The 22,643-nt window shown below is 36.4% G+C and overlaps 1 protein-coding gene across 1 annotated transcript in view; it reads right to left on the reverse strand.

Annotated features, from left to right (window-relative positions):
- The window catches only part of dre4 (SPT16 homolog, facilitates chromatin remodeling subunit dre4), a 292,696-nt gene that overhangs the window by 8,304 nt on the left and 261,749 nt on the right, over positions 1-22,643 (reverse strand). Inside the window, exons 22-24 of the mRNA XM_090377621.1 lie at positions 15,605-15,774; positions 5,607-5,872; positions 5,295-5,363 (exon numbers count right to left, since the gene is read on the reverse strand). Coding sequence (XP_090233747.1) covers positions 5,295-5,363; positions 5,607-5,872; positions 15,605-15,774 — 505 coding nt within the window. The remainder of the gene's footprint in view (positions 1-5,294; positions 5,364-5,606; positions 5,873-15,604; positions 15,775-22,643) is intronic.

Raw genomic sequence — 22,643 nt, forward strand, 5'->3', positions numbered from 1 at the left:
GTAACACTTGGTGGGACTGAATTAAAAAAAAAGTAGAAGAAAGGGATTTTGGGGTTACAACATGGGTGGACATGAAGTTCTTGCAGTAAAGACAGATAGCAAAGAAAGTCCATGGTAGTTTTGAGACCACAACTGAAAAAGATAACAGCTTCTTGAAAGGCTCCAGAGATGGGCAGTACACTTGGTGAGATCTGCAAAAGGGTGTCCTATGAGGAAAGACTTGGAATATGTGGACTTGGAATATATTTCACATATTAGGTCTACCTTAGAGTAGACCTAATATGTGAAAATGTGGAGAAATTTTGTTGTAAAGATTCCAGAACTAGGGGCCATAAATTTAAACTAGAAGGGAAGAGGTTTAGACTGAACTGAAGGAAGTTTTCTTTTAGCCAGCTAGTTGTTAACTACTGGAATAAGTTGCTTCCATGTGTGGTTGACAGCTCGGGGAAAATTCAAGCCAACTTGACAGAGGCAGCTACACGAGAAAGGAATCACAAGGTGTTTTTTTTTTTTTATAGCTGGATAAGCCCTAGACTTGCTTGAAATATAGCTATACTAACTGTTTTCACCTGATGAAGAAGATGAACAAATTCATGGCTTTTAAAAGTAAGAATTAACATAGCTGTTAAAAATATATATGGGAGAAATCATAACTATATTGGTATTACTAATTCCTATCTCTCTGATCCTATGCAAGTACCTTTTATACTCTGCATATAAGCCTCAACCTTAAACTTTCTGATGATTTTTTAGCACTTTAAAGGTTGATTTATACACTAGAATATATGGTAAATGCATCAGATTATTTATTTCCTTCAGTTTTTAAAATTTCCTTGAAAAGCTTATATTTCCTTGACAACTAATTGTATTATGTGGAAAAATGACAGGTAATTTATTTGGCATAATATTTCCATTTGCTACCTGTCATCATTACCACACCATGTAAAACCTTTTAAAATTTTTTGACCATACAAATGTATTTTTAATTATTCTTTTCTATAGATGCTATTGTTTGATGAAGAAAAGTAATCTATATCAGATTTATAAGTGCCTTTGAGCCTATTGTTGATTTCTGTCATATCTGGCTGCTCATTTTCACAGTCAGTGTTTTTATCCATATATCTCTTTGTCTTATCTTTCACTTTAAAATCAGACTTTTTTTTTTTTTAAATGGAGAAACCAAATATAAACATATCAGGAACAGCACAACTTAATAAAGTGCATTTAACTCTCAGCACATTCTCCTCACAATTATAAACTGGCTTCAACTTCTCCATGTTGGCTGTTAATAATAGCAATACTGATGACATATATGCCAGCACTGCTATTATCAACATCCAATTTGGAGAGCTAAAGCCAATTTATTATTTAAATCATAATAAATGTATTTTCTTATCTGAACCTTTTCATTCTATATATTTAAGCTGATGATGAATGTAATGGCACATAACCTCCATTGTTTTGGGCCACAAACATGTAGAGAAAGGCAGGGGGGGATGATGTATTAAGCACAAGCTTAACCAGGGACATATTCTTTCTCTTTGAGTCTAATTAATGTCATTAATTAGACTTCAAAAAAAAAAAAAAAAATATGTCCAGAGTTCACCTTCTGTCAAGTATGCAGCATGTGTAGAAATTATTAATTGTAAACTTATGATGTATTACTCAATAACTGTATTTAAATCAGTCAGTTACATCAATATATTCAGTGAAAGGAAATCAGAGTGAAAATAATGTTTTTTAATTCTCATAGATATCATTGGTTTTCTTTTTAATCACTGAGTGGTTAAGTGGAATATAATGCATATATTTTCCATCAGTATATATTTTTGAAAGTATTTCTTTTCCATTATGCTGCTACATGCACAAGCAGAAGAAAGTTGTTGGCTGTTCATACCCATTTTCACATTTCATTAATTCAGCCTTTATTTTTAACTAATCTATTAACCCTAACTTGTGGCCTCTGTAGACACCATATGAGGTCTTATCAAAAGGTTCAGGGACTAGGCAAATATTTGGGAAATAATGAAGCTTGCTTACCATTTGGATGTTTCTCCTTTGAAGCAGTCTTGTTGACACTTGTATATGCTGCTTCTGCAACTTGCAAAAGAATTCCTGATAAACTTCTTATGGAATTTCTAATAGTACCTGTGTTACGTTCAGAATAATTTTCTCAGTCATTGCAAATCTGTGACCTTTCAGAGGACTTTATGCTAAATTTGGCAAGTATGGTGGATGGAAAACTACAGTGCTTTTCAAGAATTTCTTAAATGGAAAACAATGGGTGTGCATGGTTGTTGTCACGATACAAGTGCCAATTCCCTGAAGTGCCCTTTTCCAGCCTGATCTCCAAACAGCATCTCTATTTGACTGAATAGGATAAATTCATAATGAACAATACCCTGTGAGTCAACAGACATAACACCTTAACAACTGATTGAGTTTGTCTTCCTTTCCCCCACCCCTTCTTTTTTTGGGGCCTTTGGGAGAAATGAGTCTTCCATTGTGAGTACTTGGCCTTTGTTTCTTAGTCATAGCCATTTACGATTCATCAACAGTATCAATGGAAGAAACTAAGCGTTGGGCAGCAGTAATATGATGGCATTGAAGTTAAATTTCAAGATATGAAGTCAGTTCCTGAACTTTTTGATCACACCTCGTACATGACTGTTGAAATGATACCAAAAAACAAAATCAAATGTAGGTTTTGGTTTTGCGTTTGGATTTATAATAAATGGTAAACTGTAGATTTAGTAGCCAATGAGGACATATTAAAGTTGTACAGTAATTCCTCATAGCTATGTTACTTTCTATCATGAATTCCCAAGACCAAAGCTTGTTTCCTTACAGCAGTTGAAAGCCAGCTAGCTCCAAACAGAATTTATAGACAGCAAATAGTCCAACTGGGTTAGCAGAAATTTTAAATTAAATATTTAACTTCAGCCTAAATATGATTGTATTTGGAGAGCTAATTTGCCATCAAATAATACGATTCAAAGAACAAGTTTTCTGAACCAAACCAATTCACAATGTTTCCCATACTTCTCTATTGCTGTAGAGTGGACTTCGGGTGGGAAACTGTGAGTACACAAGAAAGCATGAAATATAACAAATTATACAGTCATTCTTGGTGTTTTAATAATTCGTCATAGCAAATGCTGAGTGTCCGAGAATATTTAAGTGAGAAAAAAAAAAAAAAAAAAAATATATCTGGTGCAGTTTTGAAAATGCACTTGACAGCAAAGTGTGAACAACAGTGCCATTGTTATGAACAAAACTTTGATTCAATATTTCTGAAGAGGTGCAGTCTGCTACAATATCTGTCTTGAAGCAATCATAATCAGTTGATGTCTAACAGATAATTCAAATAGAAATCCACAGACAGAAAAATGCCAGGTAAGCTAATTTTTAAAAGCATACTGCACTGGTAAACAATCGTATGGGCTATAATTTAATATAAAACACATATCTATATATAAAAGAATATTTTTCTTTTTCACGTGCACACTTTTTGCTTTTTGCCTAACTGCTATTGTGCCGACCGGGCTAGCCAGGGTTCGAATCCCGCCTTGGGCTTGGATCAAAGTACTGCAAAAACCTTGGGAGGTGCATTATGGCCACAGAAGCCGATGCGCCAACAATTACCAAAAATAAAAAAAAAAAAAACCCTGCTATCGTGTCATACTACAACGAAGTGATTGACAGATCTGTCTCAAAGAAGCTTTTACAAACTCAATTTTTTACAGTCTTTAAATTTTTCTGTATATAAAAGAATATTTATAGTGCTTTTAATTTTTAGAATTCTACATGTCTCAAAGGCAACAATTCAATTTTTTCAAAAGTTGGCAGCAATAGAAAAGAGAGAGATAGTATCAGAAAGGCTGAGAAGAAAAGAAAATATCTTGTGTGTGAAGCAGCACTTAAAAATCAAAGCGATTATCAAAAATTATGAAAATAATAAGTTAAAGGCTTCACAATTAAGTAAGGAAAGATACAAAAAACTGAAGACTACGTGTAGTGGAAATAAGGAAGAAATGTTTGGTTTGTGAACACGTCACAGGTGACAGAGCTGGATTGCAAGTATATATTCCACAGATTCATATGTATTCAAATGAAGGGGAATATAACTTCATTTTTCAATGAGCACAGTTTCCTGTGAAATTGGCTTTTAGTATGACAATAAACAAAAGTCAAGATCAAACATTATCAAAGGTTGGTGTTGACTTAACATCACCATGTTTTTTGCATGGACAAGTGAAGGCAGCTAAAAATCTCTGTATTAATAGAAAACGAATCAAAAAGGCTGAAGAATGGGGTGTGGGAGGTTCCCCCCACTAAAAAAAATTAAAATATAAAAACATATATTTCAGGTTCATGTGACACAAAGCAGAAGGAAGCAAAAGGACCTTCTGACTTGTTTTAATAGGGAAAATTTTAATTTTTAGTGCAGTGTGGACTTTTCTGAAAGATTTTTTTTTTTTTTTACAGCCTGCAAATCTCCAGCTTTTCAGAGGTCAGAAATTATCAGCTATGCTAGTTGCTAGTTGTTGGATTTTTACAAGCACATGAAACTGAGTAACTGTAGATAGATATTGGACGAATAGTATCATTATGGAATGCACATTAACTGGATATATATAACCAAATATGAGGCGTACACAGAAAAAAAGATGAATATTCATATAATAAATGGCATTCATGTATTCACTGCAGTGATTTTCACATGCATTGTATCTGCAATTTGAAAACTTAAACGGCTTAAGGAAAAAGGAGGTTCAGGTTCTGAAAATGATCAAATCAAGAGAATGAATGTATTTGTACTTTTATGTAACTATAAGGTGTTCCGTCCAGAAAACTGTAACTGGTAAATTCAGTGATGTAAGCTGAAATAAGTTCTATATAATTCCATTTAAAATTTTTGAAACTGTTAGGAGGTTCTACTAGTAAGAATTAATTGAAAGAAATAGGAGTAGCTGGATCAGCTTTGTAGCAGATAACAAAAAAGGGCAATAACATCAGCATGCTCCGCCAGTTGTATCAGATTTTGGGGGGGGGGGGGACAGTTTTAGATGTGCTAGTGACAGGCAGCTGAAATGTTACTAAGCAGTGAGAGAAACTATCATAAAAAAATCTGAAGTTATTTTGAGAAACTTACAAAAAAAAAAAAATAAAAAATCTAAGATTAAAAAAAATACATGGTGGAGTTATTAAATGAAAGAATATGCAAAAAACGAGGAATTGATTCAAGTTAAAATATGTGCAATAATTTTATATTCAAGAGTAATTTTTTTTACCCCTAGCAGCTTCTTCTTCTAGCTCAGACCAATCTTTTCCACTTTCTTCACTACTTCCTAGTTCTCCATCTAGAAGTTTACAATTAACAAAAGAAAAGTTTAAATTAAAAGCAATTAGGATTGAGTTATTTGTAACATAAATTTGCAATAAACCAGCAGTAAATTTCTTAAGGATATGACTATATACTATATGATGGTACACGCATTGTCCAAATATAAATATATTCTATTTTTGTAAAGGCATAGTTTCAAGCTCTACTTAAATTGTAGGAATGATTATTTCTAAAAAGTTTTTATCCTGCGAAAACACACCTGAAGAATCTTCTTCTTCTGAATACTCAGAACCACTATATTCCTCTTCACTACTGCTGCTTTGCTCTCCTTCGCTATCACTCGGTTGATACTGATCATCTTCTTCTTCATCATCATCATCTTCCTCATCTTCTCCTTCACTATCGGGATCTAAAAATGACCAGCCTCCACTCTCAAAGAATCCATCAGGATCATCAGTAATGGTCTTCATAATTTTTGTCCAGTTTAAACTTTGGATGCCTTCAGTATAACGGATATCACAAGAGCTTCACGTATCAGAGAGAAAAAAAAAAAAAAAAAAAACAGAGTTAACTATTTTTAAACAAAACTTCAAAGGTACACACAAAACTTTCTAAAAGACCCAAATATAAAACTATGGAATCTACTCAGTGGGAGTTCAGTTATTGCATTTGAATGGCTGGCCATTCTGGAGCTAAAATTTTGCTAATAATATTTGTGAACACACATCTTTAAATGCAAGAAACGTTTAAAATGTTTTAGATTCTTTACTCTGACACTACATTAAACAATAAGAACTGCTAATATCTATAGTAGTAGCACTCTTATTAGGCAAAAAATATTATTTCCCAATTGCCTTGCTGCCAATGCAGTGAGAGAAATCACAGCTGAAAATAAAACTCAACAGGAAGATAATACACAAATGGATGCATGGCACATTTTGAAACTCAATACAAAACTGGCCATTTCAACTTAATGCAAAACTTGTTCTTTGAATAGTACCTTGTCAGAGGCTATCACGATGAAAAAATAATCAGTGATGCAAACTGAAACCAACTACAATGCTGGAAGTGTATTAAAATTCACACTGACATAATACTAATGTGAAACTAGCCATTTTAACTTGATGTAAAACTTTTTTTTTTTTTTTTTTTTGTTCTTGTTGCAAGGAATGTATCAATCTAAATTAAAACTTTCTGCATTTCTAGAGAAATATGCAACTGGGAGCTTATCGAACACTCAAGATTCTAGTAATCTACCAAGTTATACACTCGCAATTTCGGATCCACAACAGCATAAGCAAGTGCAAAATTCTCTCCTTCAAAACAATTTAATTATAAATGGGATTCCACTGTCAGAGAAACAGGTAATAAATAAGGACAGGTGGATTTAAACCAGGGTGTCTGCCAGGAGCAACAATTAAGGATGCCACTGACAGATTATCAAATTTTAAAGAGGCAAAGAGAGAATTATTATTCATGTGGGAACTAATGATATTAACACAGATGAAGTGATGATATGTTGATTAAAGAGGCTGTGTACTCTGGATTCATTATTAATATCATATTACTGTTGCTCAGAGCGAAATGAATACAAAAATAGATTGTGACAAGTTTAATAATAGGAAAATATACATATATTAGATTAAATTAGATACATACATACAAATAAAGGCTTTCGGTTGTTTTGTCAACCTTCCTCAGTTAAACTGACAGTAAAGAATGGAGCATGAGGGCGTGTACTGCCAATCTTGTACGTGAAGTGCGTGATTGATTGTTGGATGTTGAAGCCTGTGGCTCTGTATGCGGACGTTGCCAGTGTTTGTCAATGGACAGGATTGCTGTTTCGGTGATAGAGTGGACTTGACATCCACTGTTCCTGTTCACCGAGGTATTGGAGCATTTGATGTTTAACAACTCCAACCAGGCGCGTCACCAATAGTGGCAGGACTTACCCACAATCACCACATCGCGGTGTGGGTCAATATCGTGGTGAGTTGCCCAAACGTGTTCGGCAATAGCTGAGTGCTCTTTTGTGTTCGGAAAGGGTTTTTTGAGCTGTCTCCCAGTTTCCCCCGATGTAGCAGCTAGTGCAGTCACGGCAAGAGATGCAGTAGACCAATCCACTTTGTAGTAGGGTGGGGACAGGTGTTTTTACCTTGGAGATGAGGGGTCGTAATTTTCTGCCTGGGAGTTGTATGCATTTTATCCCATGTGATTTTAAGATTCTACAAACCTGTTGCGATAGGTTTGGGTAGTATGGGAGATGAATTCACTACTGTTGGAGACGGTGTTGGTGGTCTTGCCTACTAGGGGAGAAAGGAGCCTCAAGACAAACTTAGCTAATTCGTAACTCGGTGAGCCACAACAGGATAACAATGGGTCTTAGCAGTGTGCCTTCTTTGTGAATAGAAATTCATAGAAAGGATCCGAACCATATCCATCTCACAAGATCAAGTCATGGCATCATTTGATGTAGTTTCACTTTTTACCTCCATCCCAGTAGAACTTGTCATCACATGTGCAAAGCAACTCTTAGATAATGATGAAACCCTTGGCAGCAGAACCAAACTAACACCAGACGATATCTCCACCACCCTCAGACTGTGCTTAACAGGCAGTGCAATCATGTTTACCAACAAGGACACGGCACAGCCATGGGTTCCCCGGCTAGTTCGGTCATGGCAAACATCACGATGGAGGAATTAAGAGGGTCGTGCATTTACAAATGTACCAGATCCCATTGCCTTTTGGTATCGCTACGTGGACGATGTGTTCGCTTTTGATTTGATTTGGTAGTTGTTGGCGCATCGGCTTCTGTGGCCATATTGCACCTCCCAAGGTTTTTGCAGTACTTTGATCCAAGCCCGAGGCGGGAATCGAACCCGCGACCTTTGGGTTGCCGGGTAGGTGTTTTACCCACTCGGCTAGCCCGGTCGGCTCGATGTGTTCGCAGTTATCACCAGAAATTCAGGTGACCGAATCTTAGACCACCTCAATTCTCTGTCACCTTTCATAAAATTCACATGCTAGAGTCAGACAACACCATACCATACTTAGACACCCTTGTCCGACGTGAGGGCACGCACTTGAAGGCAACTGTCCATCGTAAACCAATGTGTGCTGGCCAATTTACCAACTTCCGGTCAGCACACGTGTGTAGCCATCTTCTTGCCACTGCACGAACCTTGCTAACTCATGCCTGGACACACTCTAGCTCTAAATGAGAGGCGCACCGAAATTGCCAAAGTCAAGGCGGATCTTACGAGGTGTGGCTATCTCATCAATACCCTTGACAGGTGTGACCTACAGACACACACGGCCACGTAGTGACCGACAGAAACATCCAAGGTGATGACTCAGCCACGAGCGCCTTTATCCCATACTACCCAAACCTATCGCAACAGGTTTGTAGAATCTTAAAATCACATGGGATAAAATGCATACAACTCCCAGGCAGAAAATTACGATTCCTCATCTCTAAGGTAAAAACACCTGTCCTGACCCTACTACAGAGCGGATTGGTCTACCGCATCTCTTGCCATGACTGCACTAGCTGCTACATCGAGGAAACTGGGAGGCAGCTTGAAAAACACCTTTCCGAACACAAAAGAGGAATCCGCTTAGCGGATGTGGAGCACTCAGCTATTGCCGAACACGTTTGGGTAACCCACCACAACACTGACCCACACCGCGATGTCGTGATTGTGGATAAGTCCTACCACTATCGGTGACGCGCCTGGTTAGAGTCGTTAAACATCAAATGCTCCAATACCTCAGTAAACAGGAACAGTGGATGTCAAGTCCACCCTACCACCGAAACAGCAATCCTGTCCATTGACAAACGCTGGCAACGTCCACATACATCACAGCTACAGGCTTCAACATCCAACAATCAATCACGCACTTCACGTACAAGATTGGCAGTACACGCCCTCATGCTCCATTCTTAACTGTCATTTTAACTGAGGAAGGTTGACAAAACAACCGAAAACTTTTATTTGTATGTATCTAATCTAATATATGTATATTTTCCTATCATTAAACTTGTCACAATCTATTTTTGTATTTGTTTCGCTCCGAGCAACAGTAATTTGATATTAATGATATGTTGGAAAAATATAAGTCCATAGTGCCAAAAGTTAGACCGGAGAATGTGTATGTATCTGCAATTCTGCCAGGCATGATAGGAGGGACTATATGCTGAAAGCCTTCTGGATGGATTAGTCCAAGACTTGGGGACTCCAGGGGTTTTTTTTGGGGAGGGGGGGATTATCAACATGATCTGCACTTGTAGGTAGAAGGAATCTATTCTGTAGAGATAAGATACATCCAAACAAAGGTAGTGCAGGGTTTTTTGCCAGTACCACTAGGATACCTGCTAGTTAGGGGGATTGCAGGTTATTAAACAAAATTTTTAAATCAACTAGATGACTTACTTTTATCAGCATTTTAGGGAAATGTATGGGAGGAAATATTCTAGACCTGATCATATCTTACGAACCAGATGACGTCATACGGCTGAGAATACAGGAACTATTAGCTGAGAGTGATCACGAAGTTATAAGTTGGATGATGAGGTAGAGAGGTAGCAGTTGTCAAAAGCAAAAGAATGGGTTTCAATTTATGGAAATGAGATGACTACTTATGGTGCTACAAGGCCTTGATCAACTGGAGAGATAGCTCACACAGTGCAACTACATTAGAATTATGGTATAACTTTAAAGCTATAGTCACAGAAGCCTTAAAAGCGTATAACACAAGTATACTACATAAATGAGTGCTTACATATGCTCAATTTTCTATTAATATTTTAGAAATGAACAAGGAGTTATCTTTTATTGTCAGTAGGATTTCTCCTTATACAAATGATACGTTGAAAAACAAAATTACATAATTTAAAACTCATAATGTGTTCCTCACTATTTACACACGGACAGTATAACACCCCAGGATCACAGCGGTGAACCCTAACCCAATCCCAGAAATATTACCCCCCCCCCCCATGCAACCTCTAGTGAAGGAAGACATTTTGTCATAAACGCGAATTTGGGATATGAATAAAATACTATTAAAAGTAAGATAAAACAATGAAATTAAAAATTCCTCACTGGAATACGAATAAAATACTATTAAAATGCTATAAAACAATGATATTAAAGAATTTCTCCCTTAAGCAGACTAAAACTTTGACTAGTGTCATGTTCACAGGGTAGAGTTTCATTCCACCATCGCCATGATTTATAGAAATTCACTCTTTTTTTTTTTTCTTTTTTTTTCTCTCTCAGTGGGAACAACTGATGATGCTACCAATAGCAAATCTTAAATAGGTGGTAGTAGTAGTAGTAGTAGTGGCATGTTATGCAAGAAAGCAAGTATGAGCTTATGCAGCATCAGCCGGGGGGGGGGGGGGGGGAGAATCACACCATTCCCTCCAAATGTCTGTCCAGTTCCTCCTTCAATCTATTCAGCCTATCAACTTCCACAACAACAGATGGAAGTTTGTTCCAGCAATTAACCACCCACTGGCTAAAGGCAAATTTCCACACATCTATTCTACACCTGTCTTTTCTTAATTTGAATTTATGCCCCCTTAGGTTCGTAATCTGAACAAGTGGGAGGATCCCATCAGAATTCAGCGTGCTCAACCCATTCAAGGCCTTATACACCTTAATCAGATCACCGTGCAGGTGCCTAGTCTCCAGCCACTACAATTTACAGAACTTAAGCCTCTCTTGGTAAGAGGATCCCTTCATTCCCCTCACCAATCTTGTTGCCCTTCTCTGTACACGCTCAAGCAAATCTACATCCTTCCCAAAATGAGGCCTCCAGACCTGTACGCAGTACTCAAGGCGTGGCCTGACCATTGCCTTATACAGAGGGACAATCACCTCCTTTTCCCTGCGAGCAAAATTCCTATGTATCATTGACAAAACCCCATGACCTGACCTGGCATCCTGTCTGCATTGCTCAGAAAACTTCATATCTGACTGCACAATTCCAACTGTGTGCACACATACCAACTGTGTAGTACCACACAGTTGGTATGTTTCTCTGGGGTTACTTCTACCAATATGCACTATTTTGCATTTGTCAAGGTTAAACTTCAGTTGCCACTTCTTAGCCCATCTGCCCAAATTATCTAGATCCTGTTGCAGTAGCACACTGCCATTACTGTCCTTAACAACCCTGCCAACCTTTGTATCATCTGCAAACTTCGACACTAAGCCTGATATACCTTCATCAATATCATTGATAAATATACAAAACAACAGAGAACCCAACACCGAATCCTGTGAGACTCCACTAATAACATTAGTCCACGAAGAGCAGCACCCATTAATTACCACCCTCTGTCTTCTCCCATTCAACCATCCTTTTATCCATTGTAGCAACTTACCCTTTATACCATTCTGCTCCAATTTGTACAATAGTCTTCCATGCGCAACAGTGTCAAAAGCTTTCCTGAAATCCAAATATATCATATCAAAATTATTTTTTTGCATTAAGTTCCATTGTAACCACATCATAATATCCTATCAAATTTGTCAGACAAGACTTTCCATTAACAAACCCATGCTGTCTGAATTATTTCTGCAGTCTTGTCTAGATGATCCTGCAGTGCATCTTTAGCCAGTGACTGCATTATTTTACCCGGAACAGAAGTTAAACTAACTGGTCTGTAATTACTCGTGTCACCTTTCGATTCCCTTGTGAATTGGGGATACATTTGCACATCTCCAGTCTGTGGGGACCTCCCCTGAGTCCAAGGATGCTCTCATAATTATGGCTATGGGTTTGCTTAGTTGCTTTGCCACCTCCTTTAATATAACTGGATAGATCCCATCCACCCCAGGTGCCTTTCTTATGTTTAACTTCAACAATTTCTCCTCCAATTTGCTCTCATCTATTACAAAATCATTAAGCACCCTGCTACAATTTGATAACCTTCTGCCATTTTCAAACTTTAATAACTCCTCATGTGTGAATGTAGGTACAAAATACTCATTCAGTTTGTTTGCTATCTGAGCAGGATCATCAACAGTGGAACCTTCGATATCAAGTGGACTTGATCAATATTAGATTCATTCCATTCCTTTTAGAGTTTATACAAGTAAAGAAATCCTTGCTGTTTTTCTTAGCATCTTTTGCCAAAGATTTTTCGTAATCTGCTTTCACCTGCCTAACCTCCTTTGTGAACTGATTACAGACTAGCTTATATCTGCCACAGGCTTCTGAGTTGCTTGATAATTTATATGCGAAATCATATAAGCTACTAGACCAGTGGCGTACAAACTTATTTTGCTTGTGACTGCCTTTATTAAAAATAAAATTGATGTGAGCCCTCAATATAAATCCCAAGGGAGGGTGATAAGATTTTTAGAGAAGAAAAATGGCATTTTATAAATTATGTAAAAGAAATTTTCATTTGAGTACTGAGAAAGGAATAAAAAAATAGTTTCCTTTTTAATTTCTTTCTATACATTAAAATAATTTTCCTCCTAGTGATTATTTATTCAGCCAATGAGAGAGAGAAAGAGAGAAGTAGGTTACATGGTAATACTTAACAAATACTAAAATACATAACAGAAGCTTGTTTTACTGTAGTAAAACAAGCTTCTGTTTAAGCATGGCCACGCACTATGTTTATCTAACGTGACCATGCAGTACCATGCTTGATTTCTATATGTAATGTATTTATGTATTCATAGAAGAGGAAGAGACACAAACAGTGTCAAAAGCTTCTGTAAGTATTTTATTTTACTTTATCAAAAGAAGAGAGTGCATCGAGCAGAAGATTGCAAACAATAAAAAATGCAAAACAAAACAATTAATGAGAAGGATGAGCCTGGATAACTGATAATATTTGATCCATATTTGGATGCAATATATGAAATTACTAATCTCATGTCATCTTTTGGATCATGTCTGGAACACTGTTTTGCTTTTATTGTTGTTAATTTTATGACATAAATATGTAGACCTGAAAGGCAGCTATCATTATATCCAACATTTTCAATAATTCTAGATACTCATCTCAAGGAGAGAAAGCCAATTTTTTTCACAAGTTGTATTGAAATGGGCACGTACTGCTTCATCAGACAACAGGTTGATAAGATCTTCCCTTTTGCTCAATGGTAATTTCAGAACATGAAGAAATTTCAAAAGCAAAGGGATCACGAATGCAATATAAATTTATCTACAGATACATTAAATCATTTGGAAAAATTCTTAATTAGAATTAAGTAGGAGGCAATGATATCTCTAAATTGTAAAATGTCAATAATACTGATGTTAACAAAATCAGAAAACATGAGAACATTTCAGTATTATTACGCTCAAATTCAGTCCTCCAAAGGTTAAGTTTATGTTCAAAAGCTTCTGAGCATTAATATATTTGTTATTTATTCTGAGCATTAATATATTTTTTTCCCTGTCATTGAAGACTGAAATTTAAATCATTAAGTTTTTCAAATATATGAACAAGTTAGCTAAGTTTTCCAAGCTAATTTTGATTTGTAAACAATTGAGCAAGGTTTACAAATAAAAACAATAAAACTTCATATTTGAGGCCAAAAAGACATCGCAACACTTTACCATTGGACAACTGCCTCACTTTCGTATATAAAAGCAGCGTTTCATAAGCGGATCCCATTTCATTAAAAAGTATAGTGAAAAGTCTGCCATTTAAGCTTCTACTTTCAATAAATTGATCACACTTACTGCATCTTTCAAAACTTAGTGCAAATCAGTTTGCATTTCCTTCGCTACTAATGCTTCCCTATGTATAATGCAATGATTAAAAACTGTATTTGGAGATTTACTTTGCTTTGCCTTAACAACTTTATTTAATGCAGCCATCAGTACAAATCGCAACACAGTTGTTCCACATTAGATTATTTGTTAGAAAGAAATATTTATAACATCAAAAATCTTCTGGCCCATTGTCCTTCCTTCCAAAGCTTTGCAAAATAGAAAATCCTCCAAAATATCCTCCTCACAGCGGTATCCAACATATACAATAACTTGAGCAAGGTTTGAAATATCGTGGATTCATCTAACTGCATTTCAAAAATTGGACTTTCTCTCAATCGATTTAATAAATCGAATTTTATGTTGACCGATAACTACAATATGCCTCAAAACTGTGTCTCTGGACAGAGGAATGGTTTTTAAATCGTTGCCGTACTTTTCTCTGTGCATAATTGAAATAACTTTTATTGCAGCAAGGAGAATATACTAAACTTCGAAGCAGCATAAAGCTTGCATGCTATATATTGTATACGCACCTCTGGCCTTTAGGCAATATAGTACAGGCAATTTGAGAATTTGTGCTGTAGGAAGCACAAATTAAGAGCTAAAGAGATTGAGTAGTAATTCTCAGTACTACTCAAATGGTGAGTAGTACTGAGAAGTCGCACTAGTCAGCTGCTTTTGTGTGTCCATAGCCAGTGAGCAAATTACAGTGTATTCCCGATGCTGTAGGCATTAGAGTTCATTCATATCTCACACTTAGTTCGAGTAGAAAAGTCGCTATACTTACAGTATTGAAAAAGTAACTTTAATAACAGGTTTTTAGCTTTTATGTACACAAAAAATAAATTTATTTTAAAATTTCCACGGCCCCTTTAATTTATCCCGCGACCTCTTTGAGGGTTGTGGGATAAATGAAAGACCATAGACTATACTGTCTCTGGCTAAAGATAAAGCAGTTTCCAGCAATATTCGTTAGAAATAAATTTCACTAATAAATGACAAAAAAATGATTTGTGCAGCCATGAGAGGTGTGCTGCAACAGGGTTTTACTTTTTATATATAAAAGAAAGTTTTAGGCATTGCTCAGAAAGGAAATGTTATAAATTAGCATCAAATTTTTAATGTATGTTTCCCCCCCCCCCATTAAGAAGAATCACTAGAACAGTGACTCTGATTCTTTTTAAAATTCCAGAACTTAAAACAGTCTTAGGGATATTTGTAGCAAACTTCATGTCGATGGGTTAATTCATCTCCTGAATTACACAGGATGCAGGGGATAAGACAGATAAATATGATAACTCTTATAATGATATGAAATGTAATGCAATGGATGCACCACTTAACTTTTTGTTGCATAGAATTAACCAACCCGTATGCCTGCTGGAACATTAAAATGTAATATCACAGTGAGATTAAAAGCTAATATCAAGGTGGGATAAAAAAAATTGTATGATCTTTCATTATATATAATGCTACTGATTGAATAAGAAAAGCAGTACTTACTTTAACCATTCTTTTACATGGTCTAACATGTTCATAGGAATTGCATTAACCATAGCAACTTTTTTATGATAGTCTTTAAATACAAATACCATATCAAAATTCTTCAAATGGAACTGAACTCGCTCAAAGTGAACCAATTCCACTTCTTCTAATGTAATAACAAATGGCGGCTAAAAAACAAAAAATGTAATACATATGTACATATATACACAGGATGAACCGTATTAAGTTTATTATTAATAATATATTTACATTGTTATTTATGACATTTAAATTAATTGTTCAAATTGCTTTCCACTTTTTTCAGTGCACATGAGACATTTTTCATCAAAAGAATCATAAACAGTCATATGTTGCTCTTTTCACAATATGCCACCTTGTTTATGAGCATATTAAATGCAGCTAACACAAAGCAATTGTCATGACGTGCAGTTGAAATGACAATCTGAAAAGCAAGTTTATTGTGTACCTAAATTTAATTTAATAGATTCACATATACACCTATTTTTAAACTTAAAAATAGGTTATCTGTAAACTTGATAACCCCTGGTTATCAAGTTTACAGAAAAAAATAAACAAATAAATTTTCTGTTTATACTCTGGGATGACCACATAGAGAATTTCACAAGATAAAGAGAATACAAGAAAGAGCACATATTTAGCAGTCATGGCCTTGAACCATAGTCACTCAAAGCACATGTACACATACACCCTTGCACCCAATCACTTGTCTAGTCATCTGTGTTTTTATAACTTTGGGTATACACAATCAAAACAGCTTCTCCTTAATTCTTTTGGCAGAAAAATTGAACAAAGCAACGTGTGGGGGGGGGGGGAGGAACCATGCTATGGGTACCTCTAATGTTAACTGGTCTGCTAAAGGGATCAGAAGAAGGTATTAGTGATTTCTTGGTTCAGTTTCACTCTTTAATTTGTAGTACCAAAATGAAATAAAAATTCATTATGATATTGTTATATAATATTTAAATCAGGTAGGGTCTGCCTAATCACTTAAGTTTTTATCATCATGAGACTGATGGAAGGTTTTTATTATTATTATTTTAATAAATCATTTTATTCATTGCAAATGAACACTAATAAAAGCATGCAAGACTAGAAAATGGAGCCAGCCTTGTTCTAGTACATTAATTTCTCCTCTTCAAATGAATGCAGAGAAGAGTTCCAGGATCATCACTATGTGTATGTGTCGGTTATTTACTTTCTTTGAGAGCCAGTTTTAGAGTGACATGCTACTTGCAGCTGTTAACTCACAAATAAGACTACATTATTGATTAAATATACATTGTTATTATAAATACAAAACAAATAAATCAATAATAAACAAACAGATATTTTTAATAAGTGCAAAAATACAGAAAGGTATTTACTTTCAAATTTTCAGGGTTGTGGCAATGCTGTATCACAATGGCACTTTATAGTGGCCACTGATCACAAAATATCACAGTCAAGTCTACCACAAAATCTGACACACCTCTTGGTAAAATGAAATGACCAATTTAATATGTGTTGTAAATATATAAGAGATGTCCAATCATAGTACAGGCAGTTCCTGCTTTACGAGTTCCAGAGTTTACGTGTTTTTTTTTTTTTTTTTTCAAGTATTAAGTATCAACAAAATCGAAAATATGAACATTAATTGCAAAAAATGATGTTAAACATTCATGCAGTGCATCCTGCTTTACGACATATTAACCCGTTCCAGAGACACCACTGTATCATGAAAATATTATAATGTGAACCCAATAATGCATCGTTTTTTGGCAATTCATTCCAATACCTCGGAAGTTGAAATTTTCACTATATAACTAAGCTTTTATATCTCTAAAAGGTCATTTTTAAAATAATGCAAATTGTATTACCAATTCAAATCATTAAAATGCACTACACTTTCATCATTATATGTTCTTTTATAAGAATAAATTTTGAATGCCTTTGTGATATTTTTCTAAAGCACATTTCTGGAGGTCATGACCATAAAAAAAATAAAAACAATTTGCACTTTCCGGTTTATTGGGCTTTTCTGTTAGTGCAAGCGATTATAAACGGGTAGTAAACTCGTCTTCTTGCATTTTCGAAAATACCGATAACTAGAATTGTGTGCCTTTTTACGTTATTATGGTGAAATGTGTTTCCCCTTTACTGAAATCTTCAATCGTATAAAAAAACAAATAAAATTTCAGAATCTTCTCTTCGTTCCTTTTTTTTTTTTTAAGCTTCGTAAACTTGTTACTCTGTGCAAATCATGTTAGTTGCAATTTGTGCGTTCCGATAAAAAATGCTTATGCATGCTATTGAAATTTATAAAGAAAAGAGAAGATTATCTTGGAAAGTTTGAAAAATGATTGGTGTAGCATGGGCCATAGGAATTCACTATACAACAAAAGTTGCCTTGTCCAGAAAGTAGGGATTTTACATTTGAAGTATACTGGTTCTAGATCCTGTTAGAAATAGAGATGAGCATATATAGTTTGTTCTACTTACAACTATATCTGGAATTACTGCTTTTCTCCACCAGAATCATGCAGAAAAGAAAGTGTGGCACCACTGATAAAACAGAAAAACTGTAGGAAATTCCACAAATATATTAAATAAAAAGGTACTGAGCATGTGCCGGAGTTAATTCTTTTCAACTGTAATGCCCAGAATATAAAAAGCATCAATAAAAAGAGGCTGAGTTAATGAAATAATAAAATTATATGAATGTTCTCCAGAACATTCATATAATTTTCTCAGGAAAATGAAGGATAGGAAATTAACTTTATAGATTTTTAGATTATCCATTAATTATTCACATTATTTCTTCCCTCCATTACTGCAGATAATTGAAAGTTGTCTAAAACAATATTATGCTAACATACTTATATAGTGCCCAGCCATGTTGTTGGGACCACAAAGGTTTTGGCTATATGCAACAATCTATGTAAAACATGTTAATAATAGAGGTTACACGCGTGACGTATCCAGGAGAGCTCTATAGAGCTTTGTGACCTGAGTGCCCAAATCAGTTCACTAGCGACAGGATCTTAGACTAAAAAAAAAAAAAAAAACTTGTCGATTTGCTTGTCTAGTGTTCAAAGACTAGTGTCAGTTGAGTCTTTAAGAAATGGTAAAACACTCTGAAAACATCCGTGAACAACGTAACTGAGGCCAAAAGTGTAGGGTGGTAGAGTAAAGCTCTCAAAATCTAGAGTGAATTATCACTTGGAACTCTTTTGACTTCCTCTCTTTGCAACTTGAATTTCTCCAGTCCAACTTTCCTAACAGTGAGGTAATGTTCCTTGGTGATTTTAATGTTCACAACTCCAGCTGGCTTCCGTTTTCTAGTCACACCGATCCAGCAGGTCGAGATGCTGAGGCTTTTGCAATTACTAATGACCTTGCACAGATTATTCATTTACCTACAAGAATACCGGACAATCCTAATCATACAGCCAATATGCTTGATCTTTTTCTCACAAGCAACCCTTCTAAGTACAAGGTCGAAGTGAGAGGTCCTTTAGGCACTTCAGATCACAACTTGGTGATTGTCTCTTCTCCAATGGAACCTTTATCGCATAGCTATTCCCAACCTCGTGTTGTTTGGCATTACAAGAATGCAAAATGGGATGACCTGTGAGACTTCTTTTCATCTTTCCCTTAGTCAGATTACTGTTTCAAAACTTCTGATGTCAACGTTTGCTCAGATCGTGTCATTGCAATTATTCTTGCAGGAATGGAATCCTTTATCCCACACTCCACTTTAAAATCTCGTCCTTACCTAAACCCTGGTTTTCCAATAAATGTGCTAAGGATGTTCAAGAGAAGAATGTTGCATATCGTAATTGGCTTGTTTATAATTCTTCAGTTTCATTTTCTGCCTACACCAAAGCTCGGAACAATTGTAAAGCAGTTATTAATCAGTCCAAGCTAGAGTTTGAACAGGCTAAGAGTAGAAAACTTGCTTCTTGCCCTAATGGTAACCGAGCATTCTGGTCTCTTTCCAAAGCTACTGGCCGCAACTTTTGCCCATCTCTGCTCCCACCTCTGTCCAAACCAGATGGTTCTGTTGTCACTTCAGCCAAGGATAAAGCTGACCTGCTAGCATCCCATTTTTCTTCCAACTCATATATTAATGATTTTGGTAAAACACCTCCCACCATTCCCAACACACTCCATTCAATGCCTCCTGTGGTCTTCCGTCAAAAGGATGTTAGAAGGATTTTGATAAATCTTGATGCTAAGAAAGCTCCAGGTCCCGATGGTATTTCTCCACTTGTTCTCAAAACCTGTGCTCTTGAACTTACTCCTATTCTTTGTCGCTTTTTTTCACTTTCTTATTCCAAAGGTGTTTTTCCTTCTGCTTGGAAATTTTCTCATATCCAGCCAGTTCCTAAAAAGGGTGACAAATCCCTCCCATCCAATTATCGCCCCATTGCAATTACTTCTACTCTTTCTAAAGTAATGGAGAAATCAATTAACCGCCAACTCTGAAACTACCTAGAAACCTTCCATCTGATCAACGATCACCAGTATGGTTTCCTTCAGTGTCGATCCACTGGTGATATTCTGGCTTATGTTACCCATTTATGGACTAATTCAATGGAAAGGTTCGGTGAAACACAAGTAGTTGCTCTTGACATCTCAAAAGCTTTTGATCATGTTTGGCATAAAGGTCTTCTAAACAAGCTTCCATCTTATGGTTTGCCAACTGTTTTTAGTAATTGGTTATTCAGTTTTCTCTCTGATCGCTCACTGAGAGTGATGGTAGATGGCTCTCTGTCTTCTAACTTCTCCACTAATGCCTGTGTCCCCCAAGGTTCAGTTCTTTCCCCCACTCTTTTCCTCTTGTGTATTAATGACCTTCTTGCATTGACTGGAAATCCTATCCATAGTTTTGCCGATGATAGCACATTGCATTCCACTTTCCATTTTGAGAAACCTTGTCCTGCTCAATCAGCTTCAACTTCTCGAAAATCTGCTACCAATTCCTTAAATGCCAATTTTCAGGTAATTCTCCAGTGAGGCAAAGACAACTTAGTTGATTTCAACCCTTCTAAAACTCAGTCTTGCCATATATCTCGCAAAAAGGATTCTTCTGCTCCTATGCTTATCTTTAGTGACACTCCGATTTCTAGGCAAAATGATATATCTCTTTTGGGGATTACCCTGACTTCTAATCTCTCTTGGCACAAGCACATTACAAATATTACTTCCTCTGTATCTAAAAAACTTGGTTTTATCTTTCGCTCTCTGTGTTATTTTCTTCCAAACAGCTGCTCACTCTGTATAAATCGCAAATTCCGCCTAGTCATGGAATATTGTTCCCACATCTGGGGTGGTGTTCACAAAACCTCTCTCAGGCTTCTTGATTCCATTCAGAAAAGGGCAGTCTGTCTCAGAAAAGTGCTTTTTAAATTCTTAAGCTCCATTTTCCAACTCAGTATTCTGTAACTTTCTAAGTCATCCTTTTCCGCTTCGATGCATCAATGGGGGCTAAAACTAACAACATGCAGTGGTATTCATATCTGGAAAGAATTCATTCAGATTGTGGCTGCCATTTTTCGCAATCCAGTAAGCAATTAACCTGACATAATTGAAATAACCTGTCACAGCAGTTGTACTACGAAGCAGTGCTGTCCAACATTTTTTAGCTGACTGGGCGTCTTTTGTATATTTTATAAGTTGGATGGCATCACTAAAAAAAGAAAAACCATATCTATTTGCCAAAAATAAGCATACACATATTGCTTCCTCTGCATCTAAAAAACTTGGTTTTCTCTTCACTCTCGGCCTTACTTTTCTTCCAAACAGCTGCTCACTCTGTGTAAATCGCAAATCCGCCCTGCCATGGAATATTGTTCTCACATCTGGGGTGGTGCCCCCAAATCTCTCTCAGGCTTCTTGAATCCATTCAGAAGAGGGCAGTTATGTTAATTAATGATTCATCTCTAACAGAGTCTCTCCACTCGTTCTCCTCTCATAGACATACTGTTTCTGCTGCATGCCTCCTCTACAGATACTTCCATGGGCACTGTTCTTCTGAATTGGCTCTCTTTCAAAACAGTCTGAGCACATGCCACCACCAGCCAACATCCATTTACTATCCAACTTCAAACTCACAGAACCAACTTTTCATTTTCCTCATTTATTCATTCAACTGCCGTTTTCTGGAACAACCTTTTTTCATACGTATTTCCTGAAAATTACAGTCTACAGAAGTTCAAGTCTAATGTCAACAAATATCTTCTTTCGTCTTCTCAACCTCCAACCCAAGCACGGTACTAAGCTGTTGTTGTTGTTATTTTAGTTTTTACGAGCATTAGCAACTAAGGCCATATTGCTACGAGATATGCAGTGGTCATTCCCTGACCTTTCCGCATTCCTCCGTATTTGGTGGTGACAGGCTCGAACCCCGGTCTAATCAAGAAGCGTGTGCTACGCACTGCTGCTCCTTCCCACCTGGCTACGGAGGCGCCACGGTACTAAGTACTATAGGTTCTAATACCTCTTGTGTTTGGGGTTTACATAAAAAAATATATATATGTATATTCAAATGATAGGATGATTATTTTGCATTTAATGTGGGGAAAAAAATACACATTAGCACAGAATTGTACAAAATTTATTATTTTCTGCACATGGAAGTTATTTGTTATTTTTGGTTTTTAGGAGCATTAGCAACTAAGGCCACATTGCTCCGGGGATATGCGGTGGTCATTCCCTGACCTTTCCACATCCTCCGTATTTGGTGGTCACGGGCTCGAACCCCGGTCTCATCAAGAAGCGTGTGCTACACACTGCTTCTCCTGCCCACCTGGCTACGGAGGTGGCGCACCAATGGAAGAGTGAGAGTATGGAGGAAACCACAAGAGGCACTGGAACCATCCTGTTGTGTACTGACAGTATCAGGCTGCAATGCAGGATATAACCAAAGGGCACCATAAATGGCAGGGAATATCTGAATATCACTGTGAATCAGGTACATCCATCAATTTTGTATGTTTACCCATACAAACAGAGGTACTTTGGGAGCAACAAC

This window comes from Mastigoproctus giganteus, chromosome 7, assembly GCF_048544385.1.
Source record: "Mastigoproctus giganteus isolate SK-2022 chromosome 7, ASM4854438v1, whole genome shotgun sequence".
Taxonomy (NCBI): domain Eukaryota; kingdom Metazoa; phylum Arthropoda; class Arachnida; order Uropygi; family Thelyphonidae; genus Mastigoproctus; species Mastigoproctus giganteus.